Source organism: Mastigoproctus giganteus, chromosome 10 (assembly GCF_048544385.1).
Source record: "Mastigoproctus giganteus isolate SK-2022 chromosome 10, ASM4854438v1, whole genome shotgun sequence".
In the NCBI taxonomy this organism is placed as follows: Eukaryota; Metazoa; Arthropoda; class Arachnida; order Uropygi; family Thelyphonidae; genus Mastigoproctus; species Mastigoproctus giganteus.
Window position 1 is genome coordinate 35,421,862 of NC_143584.1, and position 18,143 is coordinate 35,440,004.

The 18,143-nt window shown below is 39.6% G+C and overlaps 1 protein-coding gene across 1 annotated transcript in view; it reads right to left on the reverse strand.

The window, feature by feature from the left end:
- LOC150078970 (uncharacterized) overlaps positions 1–18,143 on the reverse strand; it is a 141,359-nt gene that overhangs the window by 71,307 nt on the left and 51,909 nt on the right. The window contains exon 6 of the mRNA XM_090382907.1: positions 1,215–1,267. Coding sequence (XP_090239033.1) covers positions 1,215–1,267 — 53 coding nt within the window. The remainder of the gene's footprint in view (positions 1–1,214; positions 1,268–18,143) is intronic.

An 18,143-nucleotide genomic window follows, 5' to 3' on the forward strand; every position in this document is an offset into this window, starting at 1 on the left:
GACAGATGACATGTCAACAATGCCACCTGGCCCTACAAACAATCCAGCACATCGCTGCAAGATGGCAGGGTAATCACTCAGATGGAGTACACTCATAGACATGACCAGGTTGAAATGATAATGCATCAGAAGCTAGTGCTAAAATACCAGTTGATCAAGGAAAGTGTACCATATTAAAAGTATGATCATCAGATTGTATTAGAGACCACTACTCACAAAGTATATTGGGAACCGCACCATAATAATGAACAAGATGATCCCACACAACAGATCAAATATAACCCTCATCAACAAGAAGGAAATGGCTACCTACCTAAATGACACAGCGGTGCCCAACCCTAGCAATCTCCAGAAAACCTATGAGGAAAAGATCAGGAAGTACACAGACCTAAGAGAGGAAGTCAAAGAAATGACCACCCCAATCACTGTGTCAATGACCTGTATGGTGCCAAATAGCCTCTATAAAAACCTAGCCAGCAACAGGGCTCCCATAGAACACTTACATGGAAATCCAGAAAGCCATCATCCTGAACACCTTAGATAGTCAGAGTTCTTGGTCAAAAGTAATCATAAGAGCAACTGAACACGACTGACAACCCCCGTGCATTTGGTAACAGTACTCATCATGAGGTGGAAAAAAATTGCATTAGGAGAAAAAGCCATTAATAAATAATAAATTTTCTGTTTATACTCCGGGATGACCAAACGGTCAGAGGAGTTCACAATAGATAGACAGAATACAAGAAACAGCACCGTATTCAGCAGTCACGGGCTTGAACCCCGGTCACTCAAGGCACGTGTACTTATGCACTCGCGCACCTAACCACTAGGCTACGGCGGCATAGTGCATTAGCAAGGCCATATTGCACTGTGTGTATAATGTCTGCATAAGTGTATGTTCATGACAAGTTTTGCAGGTTGAAAAATCCAGAAAAAAATCACAGGGGAAAAAAATCCTACTCCTCCCCTTAACTGTGATCCACTGACAACGCCAAATGAAAAAAAAGAGTTAAAAGAATTACTCCAGTCTCCAAACAAGTAATAGGTTATGAAACTACCATGCTAACACGAAAGGGTAAAAAGACTTTTGTATTTTCATTAAATCTGGCTGTTATACAAAAAATGACATTAAGTCCTATTACATGCAATTTTGGTAATAATGTAAATAGCTGATAACAATAAAAAAGAGAGAAATATCATTTCAATAAGCATACCTTGTCAGCTTATATTTAGGAGCAAAGGTGATATTAGGAACACCAAAGTACCTCTGAAAAGATAAAAAAAAAAAAAAACAGAGAAACTTTTAAAGAGAAAAGTGATTTTATTATTTAAATATAATTTCTCTCACTGAATAGCTAATTTTTTTTTTTTTTTTTTTAAATACTAGCAGCTATTCAACTACTACTGACCAGAAATAATTACTAGTTAGCAATAATCAGGGTTTTTAAAGTCTTCTCACCACAGATGAGTATATTTCAAACTTGAAATGAGTAGGTCTCTTAACCTCTCAATACATATTTAAATTTCAATAAATGTTTCATAAATTTCATAAATGTTGTAAAGGCAAGCTACATATCAAGAGAAAAAAAATTGCACTACAATTTTACTGCAATCATATGTAACTAATATCAATTACACTGTTCCTCATAATAAGCAGTTAGGTGATGAAAAAAAAATATTTTTAAAGGGATACAGTAATGTTAAGAAACAAAGCCTTATATAGAATTATTAAAACAGTGATTATGGGTAGCATTTCGCTACATTCCAAGTACAGTAAATATGTTATCTATATGAATGTACACTGTGCTTCCACTATATAAGGTACACCCTGCTGTGCACACAAATGGTTAGTCCCGCAATGTTGCAAGTCACATGATCCCAGTTGTGGATATAAATGCAGCAGAACAACCTTTCTAGTATCAGTTAAGCATACAAACCATAGCAAGAATGGGGAAAAGGAGTGATCTAACTGACTTCGAACATGGTATGGTAGTAGGTGCAAGATGTGCTGGACAAAGCATCTCTGAAATGGCAGTTCTCCTGAACTTTTCATGCCACAGTTTCAAAGGTGTATCGACAATGGTGCAACAAACAGAAAACATCCTCTTAATGGCACTCCTGTGGAAGAAAATCGCTTGTTGATGAGAGAGGTCAGAGGAGGATGGCTAGAATTGTGCAGGCAAACAGACGAGCCACAATGTCGCACATCACATCAGAATACAACCTTGGTGCGCAGAACAAAATATCGCAACGGACCACTAGACGCACTTTATTGCGAATGGGCTACAACAGCCGATGGCCACATCGCATACCTTTGTTATCAATGAAGAACAAGAGAGCACGCCTCCTGTGGGCACAGCAAAACCAGAACTGGAAAACAATTGCTTGGTCTGACGAGTCGAAGTTCCTGGTGGATCATGTTGATGGAAGGCTCAGAATTCAGCGACAACATGAATCCATGGTGCTGTCATGTCTGACGACTACTGTGCACGGTAGTGGGGACAGTGTTATGGTGTGGGGAATGTTTTCTTGGTACACGTTGGCCCACTGATACCCATAGATTCCCGTCTGAATGCCACATCGTACCTAAACATTGTTGCTGACCAAGTGCATCCATTCATGTTGACAGTTTATCCTCAGTCAGATGGTTACTTCCAGCAGGATAATGCACCGGTGCACAAAGCCCGAATCACAATGGAATGGTTCCAGGAACATGACAATGACTTTTCTTTGCTGCAGTGGGCTGCTCAGTCCCCGGATCTCAATCCTACTGAACATCTTTGGGATGAGCTAGAAAGGGCTGTTCGCTGTAGGCCTACACTTCCGTTGAACCTCAAGGAACTGCGCGACACACGTCTGCATGGTACTCCATTCCTGTACAATGTTTTCAGCATGTTCAATCCATGCCTAGACGAATTCAGGCTGTTTTGAAGACTAAAGGAGGCTCAACATGCTAATAGGTAGGTGTACCTAATAAAGTGCATCACCTAGGAATTTCACATTTCTAACTGATGGTATGTTACATTAATGACTAGCATCACAAATAGAAATATAAACAAAATATAATAATAGTAATCGTAGCATGTGATGCAAGAAAGCAAGCGTATGAGCTTATATAGCATTAGCCAAAAAAAAAAAATAAATAAATAAATAATAATAATAAAAAAAAAAAAAAAAATCAGACAACCATTCCCTCAATGTTTGTCCAGTTCCTCCTTAAATTTATTTAACCTATCAACTTCCACAATGACAGATGGAAGTTTGTTACAGCAATTCACTACTCACTGGCTAAAGGCAAATTTTCTGCACATCTATTCTACAGCTGTCTTTCCTCAATTTGAATTTATACCCCCTTAGGTTTGTAATCTGAACAAGTGGAAGAATCCCATTAGAATTCAGCATGCTCAACCCATTCAAGGCCTTATACACCTCATCATATCACCTCACAGGTGCCTATTCTCCAGCCACTGCAATTTGCAGTACGTAAGCCACTCTTGGTAAGAGGATCCCTTCATTCCCCTTACCAATATTGTTGCCCTTCTCAGTACACACTCAAGCAAATCTACATCCTTCCTAAAATGAGGCCTCCAGACCTGTAGGCAGTACTCAAGGTGTGGCATGACCATTGCCTTATACAGAGAGACAATCACCTCCTTTTCCCTGCTAGCAAAATTCCTATATATCATTGACAAAACCCCATGACCTGCTCTGGCAGCCTGTCTGCTGTTGTTGTTGTTGTTGTTGTTGTGTTTAACGACACATAGGCTACTTGGGCCATATTGTGTCTTCCTAATGGTGAATATGAAATAACTATATTTTATTATATATCCCTATCCGGTTTAGGAAAGTAAACAGTTCTTTTTTATTAGGATCATCTCCCAGAATCTGAGTTAAATTTATTGATGTCTGCATATTAGTTAACGATTTAAAAGTGTCTAAGCGGATGTTTTGAAAGAGAGGACAGTCCACTAACAAATGACGAATGGTCAGTTGTACTTGACATGATGGACATTGTGGAGCGCTTTCATTAGTTAACAGATACAGGTGAGTGAGATGAGTATGCCCAATCCTGAGCCTTCCTAAGATTGTTTCTTCTCGTCTGCTTTTCTGGAAGCTGGAGGGCCACAGCTTTGGTTCCGGTTTTATTTGGTAGAGTTTATTTCCTGGATAACCTTTCCAGATTAATGACCAGCTGTTATAACATGCTTTACGTATAATGTGTTTGTAATCTGTATATGGAACTTGAAAAGTCTGCGAAATAGTGGTTTCTGGTTGTTTGGCTGCATGATCTGCTCTTTCATTGCCGGATATTCCAGAATGTCCTGGGATCCAGCAGAATGTCACAGTTTGGTTCAATTCCATACAGGCAAGTAACTTAGAATGAATCTGTTTTACTACAGGGTGAGAGGATTTGGTATTAGTATTTATGGCAGAGACAGCACTGAGTGAGTCAGTGAATATTAAAGCAGACGGAATTAGTTGTTCAATAATGTGATCCAGAGCTAAGTTTATAGCATAGAGCTCAGCAGCGAAGATACTGCATTCAATTGGCAATGAGACAGAAGTGCTAAATGTTGGGAAGATTGCAGCAGCACCTACTTGGGTCTCGGTTTTTGATCCATCTGTATATATTTCACATGCGTTTGAATTAGAAAGAGTGTAAGTTGCATGTAACTGTGCGATATTGGAAGGAGACAGCGTGTTCTTTCCCCACTGTTGAAAGTAGTCATCATATATTGCACAGATATTTTCCCAGGGTGGGTCTGGTGGTGTTTTGTCCTGAAATATATTGCTGATATCTATGTTCCATGATTGAGCCAGTTCCTTAAATCTAAGTGCAGCAGGTCGGTTTTCATTAGGTTTACTGATATAAAATGACTCACATTCAGTATTGTAGAGACATCTCCAACAAGGATGAGAGGGCAGACTACGGATTTTTGCGGAATACATCAGAAGTAATGATTTTCTGCGAAGATGTAAGGGAGGTTCATGAGCTTCGATGTACAGGCTCTGAACCGGGGAAGTTCTGAATGCACCTAGAGCGACTCTCAAAGCACAGTGCTGGATGGTGTTTAGCCGTTCTAAAGTACTTTTCCTCGCTGAATCATATACTGGAGAGGCATAGTCCAAGCGAGACCTGATGAGAGCTCTATACAGATGGATGAGGGTATGACGATCAGCACCCCATGACATGGATGACACACACCGGAGGATGTTTAATTTCTTCAAGCAGATGGTACGAAGATAGGCCACATGTGCTTGAAAGTTCAGTTTCCTGTCTAGTATCAGACCGAGGAAACGGATATTGTGAGCAAGAGGAATTGGCACGTTATTTATCTTTAGCTCTGGATCAGGATGAAGTGACCGAAGTTTGCAGAAATGAGTGGTAGTGGTTTTCTGTTCAGCGAGATTATATCCATTTTGTAAGGTCCAGGATTGAATTTTCGTTAAAGCAATTTGTAGCTGTCTTTCGATAGTATTCATGCTTTGCGATTGGCAGGATATAGTGAGATCGTCAGCATACATGTATACTTCAATCATTTTTGGAAGTTCTTCCAAAATATTGTTGATCCTAATTGCAAATAGGGTTGGACTCAATATGGAACCCTGTGGGACACCCTCTTCTTGAATGTGAGATGTTGACAGCATGTTTTTATATCGGACCTGAAATGTACGCAATTTTAAAAAGTTCTGAATTATTAAAGGGAGATGTCCTCTCAGCCCCAACTGATGCATATCTTTAATAATACCATGACGCCATGTGGTGTCAAATGCTTTATGAATATCCAGGTTGACCATCACTAGATGTTGTTTTCTCACGAAGGCATTACGAATGTTGGATTCAATTTTTACTAGTACATCTAGGGTGGACCTGTTTTTACGGAAGCCATATTGGTGATCAGAAAGGAGATTTTCGGAGTCTAGAATCCAGGTGAGCCTCTTATGTACCATCCTTTCAAAGATTTTGCCCAGACAGCTTGTCAACGATATCGGTCTGTAATTCTCAACTAGAGAAGGATCTTTGCCTGGTTTTGGAATAGCACAAATATAGGAATGACGCCATGACAGAGGATATGTATTTTCAGAGAAGATCCGGTTATAAAAGAGTAACAGTGTGCCGAGATCGGCTTCACACAGATGCTTCAGCATACTGTAGTGAATGCCGTCTGGTCCTGCTGCGCTGTTCGGAGATTTGCTCAAAGATTCTCTCAGTTCAGATAGAGTAAACAGCTGGTTATATGGAAGTGAAAGTCTAGTTGAGAAATTAAACTTATGACGTTCTGATTCAGTTTTATTGCGTTGAAAGGAGATCGCATAAGAGGAACAGGCAGAAATGTTATAAAACGATTCGGCTAAAGCATTTGCAATGTCAGTAGGAGAGGATAAGTCCTGCCCATTGCATTGTATTATCGGAGATTGCTGCGGTAGAAATTTCCCATTGAGAGCTTGAATTTTTTTCCAGATGATTCGAGTGTCAGTATTTTTGTTAATAGCTGAGGCAAATTTAATCCAGGAGTCACGTTTTGCTGTCTTCCTAATTTGTCTTGCTTTGGCTCTGAGTTTTTTGTACATAATTAGGTTGGCAGTAGTTGGAAATTTGCGAAACTGGTTCCAGGCACGGTTTTTTTCTCGTTTCACTTTGGAGCATTCTTCATTCCACCATGGATTTTGGTGTACCCGCTTGCTCTGGTTGGATTTTGGAATGGAAATTTCTGCTGCAGATAATATATGACTTGTAATGTGGTCAGTTACAACATCAATATGATTTTGTTGTACATATAGTTTGTCAAGTAAAACACAAGTTGAATAGTTTTTCCAGTCTGCTTTATGAAAGTTCCAAGTAGTACTGCCTTTAGGACATGATACCGTCTGTGTTTGAATTGTATTGATGATAGGAAAATGGTCACTGTGGAATGGATCATTTAGCACTGATCATTCCATGCTTGGAAAAAGAGATGCTGAACATATTGACAAGTCTATGGCTGATGTACTACCTGTAGGTAGTTGGATGTGAGTTGGAGAGCCAGAATTTAACAGAGTCAGGTTATGGTTATCCAGGAACATTTCTATTAATTGGCCTCTCCTATCCATGATGGGAGATCCCCACAATGGATGGTGACCGTTGAAATCGCCGAGCAAACAGACTGGAGGTGGCAATTGCGTGATAAGGTTGTCAAGTTCAGTCTGCGAGCAAGGATAATTTCGTGGGATATAAATGGATGCAAGGGTTAATGATATTCCCATTGCTATCCGAACTGCTACAACTTCTAAAGAGGTTTGTAGTTGGAGATGTCTTGACGGTATGTTAGTTCTGATAAGAATAGCCACCCCACCACGAGCAGGAGTGTCAGAATCCCTGTCTCGTCTAAACATAGAATAATTTTTAATTTTCAGAGAAACTTGTGGTGATAAAAAGGTTTCCTGTAAACATACACCTATTGCTTTAGTTTGTATTAGTAAATCATTCAAGTCATCTATATTACTGCGTAATCCTCTACAGTTCCATTGAAGGAATTTATTCATTTGCTGGATTTATTGGAGGAAGATTGATCTGACTGTTTTTTTTGGGAAGGTTTCTGTCTGCTTAGTTTCGATTTTTCATTTCTGGGAAATGTTGGGCGTCCTGTGTCCATGGTATCATTCGCATGTAACTCAAGTACTGTCTCTTCATCCTCTGACTGAACCTCCATTTCCATGTTGCTAATCCTTGGTTTCGATTTCTTCTGGTTTTCAATAGTAGCTGATTTCGTTGTTTCTGGCAAGGTTGAGATAGCATCAGTTGGGATGCTGATTGGGGTGTTGCTGGTTTCACTGACTGTAGTTTTCTTATTATAAGTTAGCGCAGTTTTGGCCCAGGTGGCAAAGGAAATATTCGGTTCGATGGAGACATCTGTTTGGGTTGCAGCTGAGTGGCTATTTTTTGTGACCGATGCATATGATCGGCTAGGCATGGTTAGCATTATTTGCTTTCTTGCTTCAGGGTATGTGACTTTATGTTCCACTTTATACTTTTGGATTTTTTTCCCTGTTTTCCAAAGGTCACACGCTTTAGAAAATGCAGGATGGCTTCCTTTACAGTTTGGGCAAGTGGGAGTGGAAGCTGTACAGTCTCCTTGGGAATGCTCCTTGGAGCCGCAAATAGGGCACACAGCATCGCCTCGGCATGCTGTCTGAGAATGGCCGTACTTCTGGCACTTAAAGCAGCGAATGGGATTCGGGATGTAGGGTCGAATCTTGCAGTTTAAGTAACCTGCTTTTACAGAAGATGGGAGATTCGGAGTACTGAATGTCAAAATAATGGACCTGGTTGGTAATAGGTTGCCATCTTTTTTCGTCATAATTCTCCGTGCATGAGTCACTTTTTGTTCGCTAAGCTCTTGAATGATTTCTTCCTCAGACACATTTAGTAAGTCCCATTCACTGATAACTCCTTTAGAGGTGTTCAGAGTGTTATGGGCTGTTACTGACACAGGAATATTGTTAAAAGTTGTTAATTTTAACAATTTTTCTGAGTGATTTGGCTTAGAAGCTTCAATTAGAAGGTCTCCGGATTGGAGACGTTTAACCATTTTAGGAGATCCAACAACCGATTCTAAACATTTCTGTATTAGGAAAGGCGATAGCTTGCCAATAGGTTGTGTGGATAGGGAATGCATTATCAGAAATGCTGGCATGTCTGTTTGTTTTTCTGTCCGTAGTCTCTTCGGACGATTCAAGTCATGCTCTGAATCAGAGTTGACGGGTCTGGAGCCCGCGGGCTCTAGCGATGGATATGCATCGCAATCCATCGCTGCTCCTTTTAGCCCCGGAAGAGGGAATTCCTTCTCCCAGGTTACCGACCCCGCCACGTGGAGGCAGGAGCGGTGCCAACCAGTGACCAAGCGATCAGCAGAAGAGGAGAGCAGTACGTTGCTAGCGATAGCAGTAACGTTGCAAGCGGGATTAGCAGTAACGTTGCTAGCGGTGAAGCAGTGACGTTGCTCAGCGAGGGAAGCAGTAACGTTGCGAGCGGTCAGCAGTAACGTTGCGAGCGGTGGAGGGATTATTAAAGCACTAGTACTCGCCCTAGGAAAAATCGCTAGAAAATCGCACTAGAAAGATCGCTTGGGAACTATCGCTTGGCACTCGGGGCCAGCCTGTCTGCATTACTCAGAAAACTTCATATCTGAATGCACAATTACTCCCAGGTCTTTTTCATTTTCTACCACCGTAAGTGTAGTACCACACAGTTGGCATGTTCCTCTGGGGTTACTTCTACCCATATGCAGTACTTTGCATTTATCAATGTTAAACTTCAGTTGCCACTTCTCAGCCCATCTTCCCAAATTTTCTAGATCCTGTTGCAGCAGCACACTGCCATTAACAACCCTGCCAACCTTTGTTCATCTGCAAACTTCGATACTAAGCCTGATATACCTTCATCAATATCATTGATAAATATACAAAACAACAGTGGACCCAACACTGAACCCTGTGGGACTCCACTAATAACATTAGTTCACAAAGAGCAGCGCCCATTGATTACCACCCTCTGTCTTCTCCCACTCAACCATCCTTTTATCCATTATAGCAACTTACCCTTAATACCATTCTGCTCCAATTTGTACAGTAGTCTTCCATGTGCAACAGTGTAAAAAGCTTTCCTGAAATCCAAGTGTAGGATATCAAAATTATTTTTTGCATCCAGTACCTTTGTAACCACATCATAATATCCAATCAAATTTGTCAGATAAGACTTTCCCTTAACAAACCCATGCTGTGTCTGAATTACTGCTGCAGTCTTGTCTAGATGATCCTGCAATGCATCTTGAACAAATGACTCCATTATTTTACTCGGAACAGAAGTTAAACTAACTGGTCTGTAATTACTCGTGTCACCGTTCGATCCTCCTTTGTGAACTGGGGATACATTTGCACATCTCCAGTCGGTGGGGACCTCCCCTGAGTCCAAGGATGCCCTCATAATTAAGGCTAAGTGTTTCCTTACTTCCTTTGCCGCCTCCTTTAATATAACTGGATAGATCCCATCCACCCCAGGTGCCTTTCTTATGTTTAACATCAACAATTTCTCCTCCACTTTGCTCTCAGTTATTACAAAATCATTAAGCACCCTGCTACAATTTGATAACCTTCTGGCATTTTCAATCCTTAACAACTCCTCATGTGTAAATATAAATGCAAAATACTCATTCAGTTTGTTTGCTATCTGAGCAGGATTATCAACAGTCGAACGACTGATATCAAGTGGACCAATCTGATTCATCCCCTTCCTTTTGGAGTTTATATAAGTAAAGAACTCTACTGTTTTTCTTTGCATCCTTTGCCAAAGATTTCTCATAATCTGCCTTTGCCTGCCTAACCTCCTTTGTGACTTGATTACAGGCTAGCTTATATCTGCCATAGGCTTCTGTGTCGCCTGATTATTTATATGCATCCCATGCATTTTTCTTCTCTGCCACGAGTCTCATCAGTTCATTTGACAACCCTTTAGGCCTAAACCTTGAACAATATTTCTTAATAGGTATGAAACGTTTAGTAGCTTTCACGATTAATTCCTTGAATGCTTCCCACTTAGAATTTGCTGTTGGTAACATCATCAGTTGATCCTACTGTATAGAATTTAAAAACTGTCTGAAACCACTGTAGTCAACTTTACGGAAGCAAAAACTCTTTCCTTTACCCCTGATGGTAATTATATCTTTAAGTAAATCCTACATCAATACACTGTGATCACTGCTACCTAGTGGTTCCTTTATCTGCAAATTCTTAATACACAAATGATCACTGGTGATAACCAGATCAAGAGTATTACCCTCTCTTGTTGCCTCTCGAACATGCTGCTCGAGAGGCAACCAGATATTTATAATTTTTTTAAAGTTAAGGCAAAGCTAAATAATATTTGACAGGTGCTCTCAAAATATTCCAAAATGAGCATTTGCAACTTTTATACAACAGTTTTGGTAAACACGACAATTATGGCTGAAATGTTACCAAAGCCCTCAATTCGCTTCAATTTATCATTTTAAATGGAAAACAAAATGCAAATCACCAGATGCAAACTAATATTTAGTTGAACTGCCCCTGGCCCTGATGACAGCAGCACACCATCGAGGAATTGACAAGCTCAATTTCTGAAGATAATCAACTGATAGTTTGGGTTCGAAACATGAATTATGGCTTCCTGATGTTCATGGAGGGTCTTTGGTTTCTTTTTGGTAACTGCAGATTCCACACGATGCCAAGTTCTCTGTAGGATTCAGGTAAGGGCTGTTTCCTGGACAGCTAAGAGCTGTAATAGACCGTTCTTCCGACCATTTTCTCACTTGTAACAAATGTAAACACATTACTGTGGAACCTCTAATGCAGAAATGAAGCTAAAGTAACTACAGAAGTGCCTACTTACACTTTTCACCTGATGACAAGGTGCAGAGTCATCCTGAAAGATGCAGTTACTTGGTAGGTTGAAATGGTCTCTAATGGTTGGCAGCAATTTGCCTTCCAAGATAGCCAGGTATTCATTGGCATTTATGGAACCTTTTATAAACTGCAGGTGACCTACTCCGTGATATGAAATGCACCCCCATATCATTTGGCTGGTAGGGAATTTTACCGTAGACACCATACAGTCTGGATGGTATTCTTCACCATGTCTACGGTGAATCATTTGTCTCCCATCAGAGCCATGCAGGTTGAATTTCTTCTAATTCGAGAAAATAACTGACTTCCTTGAATGCTTCCCTTGAATGTGCATTTGTGGCATCAACTGCACATAACTCGTCATCATGACACAAGCAAGGAATGACTGCAACTCTTGCAGAGCGTGCTGATATAATTGAAAGTAACAGTCAATGGAATATTATGTTATCACCTATGCGTGTCAATCTTATCTGATGCAATCTGTAAGAAATACTGCCATATACTTTGGTTATTCGGACGACAATTATAATTTTAAGAGGTGATGCAATTTCTTTGAACACCAGTGTATAGTGTGGAGAGACTTTGTAAGAGATGAGTCATTAATTAACTTGACTACCCTCCTTTGAATGGAGTCAAGGAACTTTAGAGGTTTTGGTGGCACCATCCCAGATGTAGGAACAACATTCCATAGTAGGGAGGATTTGAAATTTGTACAGAGAGTTTGTTTAGAAGAAAAGCAATGCCATGAATGAAAAAGAAAACCCAGTTTTTTGATGCAGAGGAACCAATATTTGTGATGTGCTTATGCCATGAGAGATTAGAAGACAGCATAATCCTTTATAGAGATATGTGATCATGTCTAGAAATCTGAGTAATTGAAGATGAGAATAGGAACAACAGACTTATTTTTTTCTGTAATAATAATACAGGAATTAGTAAATTGGTGGTGGACATTTGAGAAACTGAGGCTGTTTGTGCAGGGCAAGGTTTCTCAAACTGGAAGGAGTGTAGTACTCTCATCAGCAAAACTATGGATGGGATTTCCAGTGAGTGGAAAGTCGTTAAATGCTATCTACCCACACCCATTGTAAGCAGCCAGACAGTAAACTGGATACTCAATTGCACAAAAACAGTCATCAGGACACAAGATGGGAGCTTGTTTAGAAGACTTTATACCAAATGCAATCAAAAGCCTTAGAAATGTCAAGAGCAATTGCTTGAGTATCATCGAATTTTTCCGTTCACGTCTTCAAAAGATGAATCACATAACACAATATATCATCAGTGGATCACCACCAATGGAATTACTGTACTTACCTCAAAATCTTCCATTTGATTAGTTATCACCATACTAACGATCATTATCAAATGGAAGTTGCACTTACCTAATGATTACCATACTGGAGATCATTAATCAAATGGAAATTTTTGAGGTAAGTGCAACTGGTTTGGCTATTCCTAATGCATTCAGTAGATAGTGGAAGGCAGAACATGTTGTACAGATAAAGAAATATTTGGTACACATAGCAAGAAAATTATCCCCATCTCCTTGACATAATGTGGTCTCAACAAAACTCCCTTTTTTCTCCTACATACACAGTACTAAGACTCCCCAGAGTCACTAGCTGGTGGAGTAGAGGCAGTGAGATTATACATTAGCTGATCTTGATACCTCCTAGAGAGTGTCCAATAGGTTTGGTCCTGTGGACTATCTAGCAGCCAGCCTGTGAACACAGTTTTAGAGCTGTAAACCGAAGAACATCGGATCTTGTCACGGTGCCAATTATCTCAACCCTCATCTCTTCTGCTTGACAGAAGAGATGAGGGTTGCCGGAGCTTTCCTCTTGAAACTAAATATTGGTTTCATGATTTCAAGTCTCCAATAAGCAAAGTGGTGGTGTTTGTGTTGCATTGGATAATGAGTTATCTACCACCTAGTACTGCCTGGTGACACAAAGGGGTGGCATTCATTTGTGTGTTGTTGATGCTACACAGTGGAATATTGCCATACTTAACTTCATTGTTAAGTAAAGCCTCAATATGTAGGCTCAATAGTATTGATACCAGCATGTACAATTACATCACCTTTTTTGTGCCTTTAAAAGATAACTGTTCTACTTCAAGCACTCAAATTCATCATCAAAACACGAAATTTGTATTTAATTTCCTCACTCTCGCTGCACCTAGCATGCAGTACACCATCTATTGTGGCATTATGTCCAACTAAAGTTAGGCCTGCATACATACACAGTGCATGCAATAAAGTTCTTGATCTGCAGAAGAACAAACAACAAACTTTGGCAATTCCTCCTGAGCCAAGTCATCCTCATTGCTCTGGGTCATATGCTTGACTGCTCTAGTAAAAGGCATAATTTCCATTAAAAAAATTGAATTAGTCCTACAGCATTAAGACTGAATACTATACTACTATTGCTATGTGATATGCTACGTACAACAGTAATAACACTACACTCTCCCCAGTGTTCTACAACTTTACTATAGCACTGTAGCAATATACACTAAATTATGACCACCCCTATGAAAAACAATGTGACCCGTTGACCACGTGAAGTACGAGAGTGTAGAGTTAGTCGGACTACGTAGCATAGATAAGGTGTCAGTGGTTCAGTAGGTAGTAAAATTCTGAGTGTTATGGGTAAAAGGAAGGATTTATCAAAATTTGATAAAGGACAGATTGTGGGTGCTCGACAAGCTGGTGCCTCAATTTTCCAAATGGCTGAACTGGTGGAGAGCCACCGTAGTTAAAGTTAACCAGGACTGGTGTCAAAATGGTCAAACAATGACCCGATGGCAAAACTGCAAAGGTCAGCGAAAGGTTGATGTTAGAGGTGAGCGCTGGGTCCGACGACTCCATATAGGCGGACAAGCGCAGCACTGTTGAAGAGTTGACTACCCAATATAACATGGGCCAACCAGATATTGTTCCAACCTGGAACAATATCTGGCATGACCATGTGTCGCATGCTCGCACGTATGGGCTATACCAGCAGACGACCCCTACGGCATCCTCTCCTAACCAAGGTTCATCGGCGTAAAAGACTCACCCGGTGCAAAGAGTATGCAAGTTGGACGTTAGAAGACTGGAAGAAGGTGTGCTGGTCAGATGAGTCACGTTATTTACTCCACACCGTGGATGGTCGTGTACGGATTTGGCATCAACAACATGAGGTTCTTCATCCATCATACATGGTATCAAAAGTGCAGGCCGGTGGAGGCGGTTGTATGGTGTGGGGTATGTTTCACTGGCAGGAACTTGGACCCCTGGTGCATGTGGAACAACGTATCAGTGGTCTCCGCTATCGCCAATTGCTTGCTAACTGTGTACATCCCTGCTATGTTACACTTTTTCCCGAATGGCGATGGTGTCTTCCAAGATAACAATGCGCCAAGCCATCAGGCATTTGTTGTGCAGGAATGGTTTGAGGAACGCAGTTCTGATTTCCAGCATATCGATTGGCCTCCGAACTCCCCAGATATCAATTCCATAGAGCACTTGTAGGACACTATGAAAAGGCATATCAGGCGTCTGGATACACCAATCACCTCCATACCTGCATTGCTGACCTCATTACCCACAGCTTGATTGGCCATACCTCCTGAATGCTTCTGACATCTAGTTGAATCAATGCGACGTCGGATAGCTGCTGTACTGAGGGCAAAAGGAGGACCTACGAAGTATTAGGTAGGTGGTCATAATTCAGTGATCACTCAGTGTATTTGTATTAATGAAAATTATACAAGACTACAATATTAATTAATATCCTCACAGAACATGAACAACAACAAAAAAAAAAAAAAAACCTCCAAACCATCACAAAAATAGTTCTGAATATTTCTGATGATGAAAAAATGATTCTGCTTTTCCCACAGTAAAGTTCAGTGACAGCAAGTGAATAAGAACCATTCATCAGAGCAAAAAAAAGTAAAATTCCTAATTATGCCAATGAACACCAAAATCAAGGTTTTGCATTTAACAAAGAAACATCCAACATGTAAATTACCTTTCAAAAGAGAGAATCATACAGAGAATGCAACTAAAAATTTGGGTAAAAGAGATAGAATAAGAGAAGACAGCCTATTACAAATATTATACAATAAATGTATACAATAAATACAAGTATTTTACCAATGATCAGAAAAATTACTACTAGAACATAAGAACAGTGGCTTTTAAATTTTTGTTGTCAGAATTCAAATTCATAGCATCATTTACTTGAGCAAAAAAAAGTTCAAGAGAAAATGCAGACAATAGTATGTCATGAAATACCTAAGAATAAAAGATAAAATTATTCATGGAAGAAGCTTTACATATCAGATACACTTTCTAAACAGCACTAATTGTATCATAGAATTCTGATTATGTGATTAATAATAATTAAACAGAATGCAAGTATCAGAAAAATGTAAGCCAACTCTGTCTTACAAAGGTGAGAAATTTACAGAATTGGCAACCAGTCAATTAAATAAAATCACTCACTTACACGTGACACAATATTCAATAACACCTCCCAGTTATTTATTATACATTTTCATTTGCCTATAAGAAATTACTGGCTCTTTTAAAATTAGTCATAAACTGAAATGTCATGAAGCCAACAGGTAATTTTCCATAAAAATTATGTTCCCACGTAATTTTGATGGATGCAGTCTCAGAAAAATATAAAATAATAAAAGAAAAATGCTAAGCTGTGTGGTGAATTTTAAATATAACCGTTGTTATACAGTAATAGTAAAAGATAAAGGCTTACTTATTTTGATAAATTAGTAGCAACAACGGTCTACCAACATAGTAGCATAACAATAAAAGACAAGACTGAAACTTTGTGAACTGTTACTTCAATGTAGAATCATCCCCACAAAGCCCATAATCAGGTAAGAAAGAAAAATTATAAAATAAAAAAAAAAGGAATGAATATTTTTGTTATTGTTTTATTAAATCTTAGTCACAGACAAAGAGCCTTCTGCTTTATAAGTGCCTATGGTTGAAGTTGTATAAATGAGACTACATCTGAGTACTCTTCTCTTGGATAAGAGCTGGTGGCGTTCATGTTTTTTTTTTTTTTTTTGTTCATGTTAACTTTGCTGCTCTTTCATGTGTCTTCATCTTTTTCCACAAAAATATATGATGACAGTAAAGCTTTTGACACTGTTCCACATGAATGACTGCTACATAAATTGGAGCAGTGTGGCATTAGGGAAGAGTTACTGCTATGGACAAAGGAGTGGCTGAGTGGCCAAAGACAGAGGGTGGTTATAAATGGGCACTGCTCTTCTTGGACTAATGTTATTACTGGAATCCCTGATTCAGTGTGCTGGGCTCCTGTTTACAGTATTTATTAATGATACTGATGAAAGCACAACAAGCTTATTGTCTAAGTTTGCAAATGATTGTACACTTGATTTGATTGTACACCAATGCCAGGAGTTTGGTAAATAAATTTGATGAATTTGGGGTATTGCTCAAAGTATCAAAGGCGGATATTGTTGGGATATCAGACACGTGGTGTCACACAGATATAAGGAATGGAGAACTGGAATTTGGGGAGTACAACATCTACAGAAAGGATAGAAGGGAGGAGGGGTTATGCAATTAGTTAAGAAACACAAAATCCAAGGAAGTGAAGCCAGTCGACATCGCTGGACGGTGCAGTGTCGAGTCAGTTTGGTGTGAAATAAGCATTGGGAGATCAAAATTGAGAGTAGGAGTGTGCTATAGGCCTAATGACTCTGATGAGTATAATAAGAAACTGTACAGGGAAATAGAGTCGGCCAGTACATCAGAGAGTCTTATAATGGGGGATTTTAACTTCCCAGATATTGACTGGAACTTGTGGATTGGTCACTTACACACCAGCAAAACTTTTGTGGATTTACTGGATGATTGTTTTCTACAGCAACAGGTTAGAAAGGCAACCAGAGAGAGTAATACTCTTGATCTGGTTATCAGCAGTGATTATTCATGCATTAAGAATTTGCAGATAAAGGAACCACTAGCTGACAGTGATCACAGTGTACTGATGTGGGATTTACATAAAGATGTAACTATCATCAGGAGTAAAGGGAAGGGTTTTTGCATTCATAAAGACGACTACAGTGGTCTCAGAGATTTTTTAGGTTCTGTACAGTGGGACCAACTGATGATATTACCAACAGCAAATTCAAAATGGGAAGCAGTCAAAGAATTTATCTTCGAAGATACTAGGCTTTACATACCAACTAAGAAATATTGTTCAAGGTTTAAGCCTATATGGATGTCAGATCAACTAATGAGACATATGACAGAGAAGAAAAATGCACGGGATACATATAAATTAACACGTGACACAGAAGCCTATGATAGACACAAGTTGATCTGTAACCAAGTTACAAAGGAGGTTAGGCAGGCAAAGGCAGATTAAGAGAAATCTGTGGCAAGGGATGCAAAGAAAAACAGCAAAGAGTTCTTTACTTATGTAAACTCTAGAAGGAAGGGGATGAATCAGATTGGTCCAAATGATATCGATGGGTCTACTGTTCATGATCCTGCTCAGGTAGCTAACAAACTAAATGAATATTTTGAATCGACATTCACACATGAGGAGTTATTCAGCGAGGGGAATGCCAGAGGTGTATTCAACTCTGGCAGTAAGCTAAAGAATCTTATAATAACTGAGAGTAAAGTGGAGGAGAAATTGTTGAAGATAAACACAAGAAAGGCACCTGGG